The following is an 11,100-nucleotide window of genomic DNA, read 5'->3' as shown; positions in this document are numbered from 1 at the left end:
GCGGGAGGTGGGAGAGTCTGCGGTGGGGGGTGGGGGGGTAGGGGGGGATGAGGATTCTTGGCTCCCATGGCGAAATCTATCCTCTACCCCATTATCCTGCTGGTACTGGCCCCCATCCCCCACCCTGTGACAGCACAGGGATGTTCTAGAAGGTATTTCTCACGTGGCTTTTTCAAACCAGGGCAACCTGAGGATGAAAAGGTTTATATCGTCCCACAATTGAAGGGTATGATCTGTTACTGCAAGGAAAATATGGTAGGAGGGGCGTGAGGAAGCTTGATCACTTCAGCCAGGAAGCCCAGAGCTGATTGCTTAACTGTATTTTCTCCCTTTTTATTCAGCTCAGGACAGAGGCGCTGCCCACGTTTAGCAGAACTCTCTTTATCATTAGCCCAATTAGACAGTCTCTCACCGGCACAGTCAGACGCTTGTCTCCTAGGTGACCCTACACCCTGCTCAGTTACAGTCAACATAAACCGTCATGGGCATGGCACTATCCGCGCTCTTCCTCAGTCACACCCGTGGTCTTGATAACAGTTTCTGTAGAAATTGCCCCTCCTCCTCCCTTCAGCACCATCTCACCCATGAAGCCAAGGCTGGCTTTGAACTTATCGTCCTCCGGTCTCAGCCTCCCAGGTGCTGGGTTTTCAGGCACGCACTACCGGATTAACTACAGTAACTTGATTTGAAAGTGTGGTACTTTTTCTGTCGGGACCTTGGCGGACGCAAGTCCTATTGTCCTGATGGTAAGGCAGAAGTTCTTAAAGTTTAATCCAGGTGTAGAGTGTTGAAACCGTTTGTAAAAGGGCCATCAGCCTAGTCTGGAGCCCGTTAAACCGGGTTGACTCGCCCACCCCTTAACGGCCACAGAGAGCAAAGGTGAACCACAGCCTGTTGTGTTGTCGAGGTGCCCTGACCTCTCTTTGCCCTCGTTGGCTGGCAGCCCACTGGCTCCTGGCGTTCTGGCTCTTGGCGTTGGTTTTAATGGTCACTAAATGTTCCCGAGGCTTAGTCTATGCTTGCACACAGCTCGGCTTCGCATTCTGGTCTGGCTTGGGACGCTGGTTTCCCTTAATCGGCAGGCCATGAGCACACCTGGAGTGGGGTTGTGAGCAGAGCCGTTAAGGAAGTCTGTGCTTCTGTCTCCCCTGAACTAGCACCTTGAGTTTAGATTCCACTTACTCTACTATGAGTGTACCTAAGTGAGAGTATGAATAGCAGAGATTGTGTGGACACAGGGTGGGGACGTGGGCTGAGGGCCAGGAGCGTGATTTTACTTGCTCAAATCAGGCTAATTTAGAAAGGCTGGAGGCGCCCTCTGGTGGCCATAACTAGAATTACAACCTGTGCATATAGCCCCGCCCCCTCTACTCCCACCTCTTCCCTTGCCGGCCAGCTGCCACCAGCAAACGCACCCTTTCACAACGCCATCTTTAGCCTAGGTCACATTCTGTACCCTAGCTTCATCCCCGAGTTCCAGGGCTCTTTTGTTTCCCCAGCGCTGCCTCCTTTGACTTCAGGGAGCTGTGAGAGTTGAGACAAAGGAGGAAAGAACTGAATCGTATAAAACACAACTTTATTGCTTTAAGAAAACCGACTTGGATATGTCAAGGATATATGCAGGGGGATATGACAGGATATGCATGCCGCCAGGGTCCTGGTCACAGGGTGCATCGGGCTCAGCACCTTGGTGGGTGGAAGATGAGTATTGCTGCCTGAAGGTGAAGGTTGGGGAAGGGGGACCCATGGGTGTCGTAAACAGCAGTTGACATGACAAGACCTGCTACTACTTCCCACACTTCAGAAGATTCCACCTAGGAACCTGTGCAGCTTCTCATGGTTGAGTAGTAAAGTCTCCCTCTAGCTGGCTGTCCCGAGTCCAGAGCCAACACCTCTCCTCTGAGACTCCCCAGTTCTTTTTGCTGTTGCTGAGTCTGATAAGAGAGCCCGTCTCCTTTCTTCCTTTCGCTGTGCTTTTCTGAGAGGGTGACTGGCTGGGCAGTTCCCTGGGGTAGGCAGAAGTCCTGTTGACCAGCCTAGCGCCAAGTAGACCCTTGCATGCATGTTGTTAATTTGCTAATCTAAATGTCTCTCTGAAGCTGGGTCTGTCAGGTTACATCTACCAGGTAGCCAGTACAGAGCCCAGCACCCATAAACATCCGCTTCAAACAGGATTGGCTAGCTTAGTGAATTCAAAGTGGGGGGCACTCAGCACCCCAGGACCCCTCCACCTGCAGCACCTCCCAGCCTCACCCCTTCTCCAGCGCGTGGTTTAAATGGGGGTCAGGCTAGGCGCTGAAGCCTGCAGCTTGTCATCGGCTGGTACTGCTTCCAGATCACCACTCTCCAGCAGCTTGTGGTGACAGCGACAGGTGGAGGCCCGGCTGGAGGACTTCGGGGAGCTGATGCTCTTCGTCGATTTGTCCTTGCTCAGGCTTCGCATAATCCTGTGGAAGATGAGGTAGCAGATCTCACAGATAGTGAGAATAATGCAGACGGCAGACGCGCCTACCATGAAGTAGGTAAAGACCTTCTTCTCCGTGGGCCGAGCGATGTAGCAATCCACGGTGTTGGGGCAAGGTACCACGCTGGCGCACTGTACCAGACGCGGCATGGTGAAGCCATGCCAGAGCGTGTGTAGAACATACAGGAAGACCAATTCAATGATGAGCTTGAAGATGAGACTGAACAGGTAGGTCCACCACAGGCCGCCATGCTTCTTGCCCGGGTGGCTGTACAGTTTGGCGCAATGCTCCCCGTGCTTCTGGCGATGCTTCCGTTCCCGCTCCTCGCGGTAGGCTACGTGCAGGATGACCAGCATAGAGGGACACGTGACGAAGATGAGCTGCAGGGCCCAGAGGCGGATGTTGGAGATGGGGAAGAAGTTGTCATAGCACACGTTGGTACAACCGGGCTGCCTGGTGTTACAGTCGAAGTCTTTTTGCTCGTCGCCCCACACACGCTCTGCAGCCACCACATACACCAGCACCCGGAAGACGAACACTACCGACAGCCAGATGCGCCCGAATGCCGTGGAGTACTGGTTCACACCGCTCAACAGGTCCTGAAGCTTCTTCCAGTCCATGGTGCCTGCTCAGGGTTCGGGGGGCTGTGCCCACCTGAGGGAACAATGGAGGAAAAAAACCATTATTCTAGTGATTCGCCTGATGACTATCTATTAGATTAAAATATTTTTTTTTGTTTCTAGATATATGTAATTGTTCATGTATGCACACATGTCACAGAATCCAGAAGAAGGTGTGGGATCCTGTGCAGCTGGAATTAGCAGATCCTTGATAGAGCTCTTAGATGCTCAGCTCCATCTCAAACCCTGTCCTTTTTTTTTTTTTTTTTTTTAAAAAAGAACAAAAACAAAAGTACAAGCCTTTAATCCCTGCACTCGGGAGGAAGAGGCAAGTAGATCTCTGTGAGTTCGAAGCTGGCCTAGTCTACGTGGTGAGTTTCAGAGCAGCCAGAGCTATAGCATGAGAACCTGTCTTAAAAAAAAAATAGTAGAGGAAAAAAAAAAAAAAAGAAGAAGAAGAAGAAACTAGGGGGTTGAGTGATGGCTCAGTGGTTAAGAGCACCGGGCTGGGGGTTGGGGATTTAGCTCAGGGGGAGAGGGCTTTCCCAGGAAGCGCAAGGCCCTGGGTTCGATCCCCAGCTCCGAAAAAAGAACCAAAAAAAAAAAAAAAAAAAAACGGGCTGATCTTCCAGAGGTCCTGAGTTCAATTCCCAGTCAACCACATGGTGTCTCACGACCATCTGTAATGGGATCGGATGCCCTCTTCTGGTGTGTCTGAGGACAGCAACAGTGTACTCACATAAAATAAACACATAAAAAATAAGAAAAAAACCAAAACAAATTTTACTATGTAGCCCAGACTCAGCCATCTCTCTAGCCCTCTTCTTCTTCTTCTTCTTCTTCTTCTTCTTCTTCTTCTTCTTCTTCTTCTTCTTCTTCTTCTCCTCCTCCTCCTCCTCCTCCTCCTCCTCCTCCTCCTTGTCCTCGTCCTCCTCCTCCTCCTCTTCCTCCTCCTCCTTCTTTTAAATACCAAACAAGTTTCCTGATGTAGCCCAAGCTGGTCTGGAACTAGTGATGCTGCCTCTGCCTCCTGAGAGCTGGCATTAAAGGGTTAAAGGAGTGTGCCACCACACCCAGCCCTCACTAAGCTCTTTATTTGGGTGGCTTGGTCAATCATCACAAGGATCCTAAGAATTGAGGACTTTCATTCTTCCCAAGTGGAGACCGACCGACAGTCGGATGGACAGATGCTGAGGTGCCCGGAGAATACGTGACTCACTCAAAGTCACCAAGCCAGAGTGCAGTGGCAGACCGTGACCCTTTACAGTGAGTCAGGTACTCAATACTCGGATTCTCATTTAGCACTTCATAAGGGCACCGTGAAGTGGCTCTCCTCCCTATTTATGGATGGAGGATCTGATAATCATGACAGTGACAGGCAAGGCACACAGAGCACAAGATCAGTGCTGGTGACTCATTATTGCACAGCACAGGGAAGCCAGGAACCCACTGCTGAAGAGACTGGACTCAGGCCCATGTTCTCCACCTCCTATTCCTTCCCGAGGCTCACCCAGACCACTGGGAGTTCCCCCTTCCCTTTTCAGGCAGCATCTCAGACTAGCTTTGAACCGTGTGGCCCAGGGGAACCCCGAGATTCTAATCCTCCATCCTTTTCTTCCTGAATGCTGGTTTTGCAGGAGCGTGTAACACCATGTCCAGTTTATGTCCTATTGAGGCTGGAACCCCAGGCTCTGGGCATGCCAGGCAAGTACTGAGTTGCATCCTGAGCCACAAGACACAGTTTTTGAAAATCACTGCCTCGTTGATGTCGCGAGAGCATCCTGTGAACTTGGGGTTGTGAGCCTGGGGAGGCTGAGACTAGAAGGGGAGAAAAGACCTGATGATTTTTTTTTTAATTTTAATTTTATCTGCATGCATTTCTATGCTCTGAATGTGTACCTGGTGCTGGTGGAGGCAGGAGTAGGGCATCAGATCCCCTGGAACCGCAGTTATAGGCGGTTGCGAGCTGCTATGTGGGTGCTGGGAATCAAACCTAGATGCTTGGGGAGAGCAGCCAGTGCTTTTAAAAGTTTGGCTGTCTCCCCGGCTCTAAAACCTGCTAACATTGCAAAGTCAGTGGTGGTAAAGACAGGAAGGTTTGTGTCAGAAGGGAGATGCAGAGAGGTCTGGGTCTGTTTCCCCGGGAGAGCCCGAAGTCCACATGGGATGTAGAGACAGCCAGGCCTGGAGGGTTCTAGCCAGCCTGAGTGGTGCTGTTAGCCGAGACTTTGGGCTGATGGGTCAGACCTTCTTACTCATCTCCTCCCGTTCTGGGTGACTCAGAGGGTGTAGACAGGTGGATCAGCTGAGAGTACCCGGGAATGGCATGCTGAAAGGAGTGTGAGAGTATGTAGCTCTCCCAAGCCTGTGTGCACGTGAGTGCTTCCAAGTCTGTTTGGAATGGCTGCTGGACCACTGCCTCGGCCCAAGCATTATCTGTATTCTGGTCTCGGCCCTTCATCGGCCTTTGAGATATTCTCTGCGCCCTGTAGTTCATTAAATCATGGTCACATCCCTTCCTCCTTAAAACTTGTTATTAGTTCTCAAATTCCGAACCCCAGAGTCTAGAGTCCCGGTACTCCCCACCCCCCAAGCCCACAACACTCACTCTCTCTCTTACCTTGCCTCTCTCTGCTCAGTCCTTGCCTGGAATGCTCTTCCTCTAGAGCCTTAAGTGGCCAGACCCTACTCATTAAGGAGGCATCTCGGTCCGATATCCCCTTAGGGTCTGCTCTCAATATCCCCTTAGGGTCTCGCTCTCAAACTACTTTGCATCTGAACCTGCTTTGGTCGGTCTGTTCCTGCTTCCTCCTCCTTTTAGTAGCCCTCAATCTCAATTTGCAATTTAAGCCTGGGTCATTTGTTTGTTTGTTTGTTTTAGTTCTCATTTAACACCTGTCTGTTCAATTAACATGCCTACTTGACTTGCTGCTGCTTCAAGTTTGGTACCGTTCAGCATACTATAGGCACTCAATTCAGGCACAAGAGAGCCTAGTTCTCCGAGAGGCCGAGAGAGGGCTGGGCAGAAAGGCAGAGGGCCAGTGTAGCCCGGAGTGCTGTATGGCTGCCTTTCACTGGGTGGTGTTTTGAGAGTCTCAGTTCTACCTAGGAAGCCCCAGTGGGTGACACCCCTGGGTTCCGTCCTTGCATATTCTAAACCTTCCAGGGAGGGCCAAAGGTTAACACCTGGATTCTGACCCCCAGGAACTGCCAGGATTACTAGCTGGGAGACATCCAAGAGAATTCTGCAATGTAGCTAACCCAGTTCCTTATCTCTTATCTTGGATTATTTCAAGAATCTTCAACTGTTCCCTCCCCAGCCTGCTCTTCCTAGGAGTGCTCTTCCTAGGAGAGTGAAGGGGAGGAGGGGGGTTCCTTCCACCTGGCACCCTCTAAGGATACCCGTCTGAGGCTCCCCATTTTGGTGCAGGCTGCCTAGTCCCTTCTAAGACACACCCTGAGATAGACTCACCGGAAAAGAATTTCCCGCCTAGCCCGAGCTGGGGACTGGTGGAGCCGGTTCTGGATCCCCTGTTGCCCCCCAACTTCAGCTACCAGAACAATTATTATTATTTTTTTGATCCAGTTTTTATCCAGCTGCAGGACCCAACCGCTCCATCTCTTTCTACCCAGCACGGTGACTGGCCCCAAAGGTATAGCTTCCCCTCCTGGGCCCCGGGCCCCTATTTTCCTTCCATTCCAGACAGCTTGGGAGCTTTGTGGACATGTGACACGCGCGTGTGCCTGTGTATGTCCCCTTCCGGGAACCTTCCAGCGGCCGGAACCGCCACCTGCTCCAGAATGCTGGTGTATGTATGAGTGTGTGGGGTGGGAGTGGGAGTGGGGGTAGAGGTGGGGCGGGGAGCAGAGTTGGGTTAGGGGGCCCCTTCACTGCGCTTCTGCAGCAGTAAACCTCCATGCTGGGCGCGTGGGCAGACTCCAGTCCAGCACGCCATCAGGGGATCGCCATAGTGAGGGGTTCTCAGCCCTGGACTGTGGTCCCTTCCCCGTACTTACAGTCAGCGGCGCCGCCACCGTGGAGGCCTGTCTCCACGTGCCCAAGACCCACAGCAGAAGAGGAAAGAGGCCGGAGCCAAGCCGAGCTCTGGCCTCGGTGAGGCTCCTGGCCCGCACAGCCAGAGGCAGTGTGGAGGAGGGGCGGCCGGGGAGGAGCCCGGAGCCGCCTCAGGGATACAAGTTCTAATCCAGCAGCAGCTGCGCTGACCAGGGAGCAGCAGGCTCCTTTGTGGAGCTTCTGTTTGCTCGCGTGTGGAATGGGGGCATTGGTGGCCACTGGCAGGGCTGTTGCAAGGACTGCAATGACATTAGGGTGTGAAACACCTTGCAAACTGCTAAGTCCCATGGCAGTAGGGATGGCAATAAATGACACGCCTACGCTGGTTACCACGGATACCCGGCCTGTGCCCTACCCATTTGGATCCAAACCTGCTGAGAAGTTTCAACCCTGTTTTTGGGACACTCCTGGGGCCCCTCCCGCCCTGTTTGCGTCCTTGGTGGCATTCTCCAGGGAGGCAGAATCTTTGTGACAGTCCTTCGGGGCTCACACTCTGTGCTGGCCGCCGGAAGGGACACAACCCGGAAAAGGAATCTCAGGGGGAAGGGTGGTGCTCGGAGTGATTTTTGATGACCCAGTCTGTCCAAAGGTGTGTGAAGCAGAGCATGTGAAGGGTGGGGGCGGCGGTTGAAGGGTCGAGCGGATCCCAGCCTGGGCTCTAGTGACCAAGATTTATTTGTGTGCCAGGACTGGGATCCTCAAAGCCCCTATCGCCTCAGGAACGGAAATCAAGGATTTCCCTGGGATCCCCAGATCTTAGTCACAACCTTGCCCGAGGCTTCAATGTCTAGACAGAGTGATGACTGATGCCCGACCCCGGTAACTATTCATCCCACTTACTGGGACTGTATCCATTGATGCGGGCTTCTGATCTACAAAGGGCAGCCCACATTAGGAGGCTCTGTACTGTTTCCTGCTACTGCCCAGGATTCCTGTTCACCTGAGCCGAGCTCGTGGGACAAGGCTGCTTCTCTTCTGAGTTGCATATCGTCCACACAGCGTGCAAACGAACTATCTCTGATCCTTTCTACATTGAAAGGAGAAAACAGAAGCTCCGTGATCTGCTCAGGGACACATAGAAGTGACAGAGCCAACTCCAGGGACCTCAATGACGTTAGCATTGGATAAGGCAAAGCCCTGTGGCAGAGGCTACCTTGTGCTTGCTATGGGCATAGCGCTTCTCAGCACTGTGGCTGGGTAGTGGAGGGGGGGGTGTTTCTGGATTACTCTGCTAATGTGCCTGGGTGTTGGCAGTGGGGGACCCTGATCCTGCCACCCACTGGTCACCCTCTATTAGGCCCCTAGACTTCAAAGCAAAGCGCCTGATCCCATATCCTCACCTTCCACACACGCTTCAACCCACCAGAACATTTCTGTCCCTGCTGTGTCGCAAGAAAAGCCTTGTGGAGGTAATGCTGGTCTCCACGAGGCTAAATCCCACAGTAATAAATCCTTGACCTCCTGCAGCAGCTGTCACAGAGCCACGCCTTTCTTCTTGGAGCAACTTCTACCCCCAGCTTCCTTGACACCCACCGGGTTTCCTGGTCCCTGGAATCCCTTCCATCCGGCCTGTACTGTGTGGGTGCTCTGGGCCAGGCCCAGCATCTCCTCTCCCTGGTGAGCTCAGCCAGTCCTAGAGCCCTACCACCCATTCCCTGACATGCTCCCATATTCAGGGCTGCCACCATCAAACAGCAGATTGTGCAACCAGGACTGTGCGCATGACCACCAGGCTAATCGGTTCTGGTTTTCCTTCCAGAATAACCTGTACGTGTTCAAGTCTGAGGAGACCTCCTATAAGCCATGGAGGGTGCTGTGTGTGCTCCTGTGTGCTTTGTTCCTACTGGTAGACAGAGTGTTCTCTTCGGCCGTTTTGAAGAGATGCATCGTGTTTATACTGTAATGTGTTCTAAGTCTGTCTCACATTGATGGGAACTGAGGCTGCTTCCGGTTCTCCCATTTGAGGGCCAGGTATGTGCGGTTCAGTTGGCAGACCACTTACTAGTTCCTGTCTCCTTGCTCCCTCCCACTGTCCGCTCCCCCCTCCCTTTTTCTCCCCCCTCCCACCTCTCCTTTCTAGATCCTTCTGTTGCAACACAGTTCCTTGAACAAATATTATTTTACTTATGTTTCTCTGTCTCTCCCTCTCTCCCTCTTCCTTTCTCTCTCTGTATGCACACAAGCACGCACGCACACGCACACACACACACACACACTTGGGAAAGTGCAGGCTTGCATGACTCAAGGTCAGAGGGCAATCTTGAGTGACAGGCTTTGTTCACTGTTTTGTGTTCCAGGCTGGCTGGACTGTAAGCTTTCGGGAGTCTCCTGCTCCCTCTCATAGCAGGAGTGCCGGCAGATGTGTGCTATCGTGTCAGATTTTGTGTGGGTCCGGAGGATCTGAACTTGGGTCCTCATGCTTGCTCTACAAGTGCCTTCCGTACTGAGCTCGTCCTCCGCTCCAACTCATTCCAAATGGTGTCCACAAGAGCTAGTGGATTAAGGCGATGGGCTGTTTACTGTTTTGACAGATATTGCCACGTCCCCACCATGGATGTATTAGTTGGCATTACCAGGATACATCAGTGTGTATTTTCCCCGGTCCTTGCCATCAGAGAGCATCATCAAATGTTATGATTGCTGCTACATTGCATTTCTATCTTGTATTTCTCTTAAGAGATTCTAGTCTTTGAATGTGTTGAAGAGCCGTTTTGTTTTTTTTTCCCCCTGCAAACATTTCTTTGCCTTTGTCCATTTCCTACAGGGCTGCCTTTTTAAAATTCATTTCTTGGAAATTCTTTACACGTTAAGGAAATAATCATGTTGTCTATGATACAAATAGAATTTCCCCTTCTGTTTGAAAACTGTGTTCTGACTTTGTATATGCATTTTTAATTAAAAAATTACATGATATATTTTGATCATGCTTTCTCCACTACCTCAGCTCCCCCCCCCCAGGTCCTCCCACTTCACTATCCACTCAACTGTAAGTTCTTCTCCCCAAAAATCAAACTAAATCAAAACAAGAAAAACAACAAAAAACTCCAATAAAAACAGGAAAATGAAAAGAAAATCAAAACAAATAAACAAAAGTCTAATAAAACAAAAAATGTCAAAATGAAACAAAATGTACACACACACAGACACACACACACACACACACATACACACAACACACACACACACACAAAGACACACACACACACACACACGTTGAATTTGTTTTGTGTTGGCAAGCTACTACTCCTGGGCGTGGGCCCTACCCTTTAGAGAACTTTTGCCAGTGGTCATCAATTGCATATGTAGTTTTTTTTTTTTTTGCCATGCAGAATGAAATAGTTTTTATATAGTCAGATGTAGTAGTCTTAGCTTTATGGTCTCTGGGTTTGGTCATGATTAGAAATGCTTTTTGCTCCTCTGAGAACTGACATAAAGGTTTCTACTATGGTTTCCTCGAGTTAGTGAGCTAAAGGTATAAATCCGATCATGTCGCTCCCTATTAAAGCCTTACAGTAACGGTTACAGAACTCTAGACAAATATCCATTCTCCTGAGGTTGTCTCCAAGGCGACAAACAAGCTCTGTCTCCTGTCCCTCCACTCTCTTTGATCATGCCTCTTCAGTCAGTCCCACTGCTGGGGACCCTGTGATCCAGAGAGCCCTCAATCAAGCTGTATTCACACCTACCTTCTGGCTTTCTCACTTACTGCTCACAGCTCAGCCTGGGACACTCTCTTCCTCTTTACAGGAGAGTCCCCTTTCTCTAGAGGGTCCTTGCTCACCCCTTCCTAAGTGGTCATTCTTTATAAACCGCTCTCATGCTATCCCTAGAAGCAGGGAGCTCCTGGGCCATATCCCTGCCCATCTGTAGTACAGACACTTGGTTACTGCATGTAAATGACATACGTGGGACACAGGGATTCTGTGTGCACACCGTGTAT

General features: G+C 51.0%; 1 protein-coding gene and 1 long non-coding RNA gene across 2 annotated transcripts in view; one reads left to right on the top strand and one right to left on the bottom strand.

Moving 5' to 3' along the window:
• Positions 1-1,556: 1,556 nt before the first annotated feature.
• Positions 1,557-7,548, bottom strand: Gjb3 (gap junction protein beta 3). Its single transcript, XM_032897573.1, has 2 exons — positions 7,103-7,548; positions 1,557-3,119 (listed from the first exon to the last, which is right to left on the bottom strand). The coding sequence occupies exon 2, from the start codon at positions 3,083-3,085 to the stop codon at positions 2,273-2,275; it is 813 nt and encodes a 270-aa protein (XP_032753464.1). The 5' UTR covers positions 3,086-3,119; positions 7,103-7,548; the 3' UTR covers positions 1,557-2,272.
• The window catches only part of LOC116896432, a 13,573-nt gene continuing 8,939 nt past the window's right edge, over positions 6,467-11,100 (top strand). Inside the window, exons 1-2 of the long non-coding RNA XR_004387337.1 lie at positions 6,467-6,894; positions 8,920-9,131. This is a non-coding gene — a long non-coding RNA (uncharacterized LOC116896432). The remainder of the gene's footprint in view (positions 6,895-8,919; positions 9,132-11,100) is intronic.

This window comes from Rattus rattus, chromosome 1 (genome assembly GCF_011064425.1).
Source record: "Rattus rattus isolate New Zealand chromosome 1, Rrattus_CSIRO_v1, whole genome shotgun sequence".
Taxonomy (NCBI): Eukaryota; Metazoa; Chordata; class Mammalia; order Rodentia; family Muridae; genus Rattus; species Rattus rattus.
This window is presented reverse-complemented; position numbering and strand designations above follow the sequence as displayed.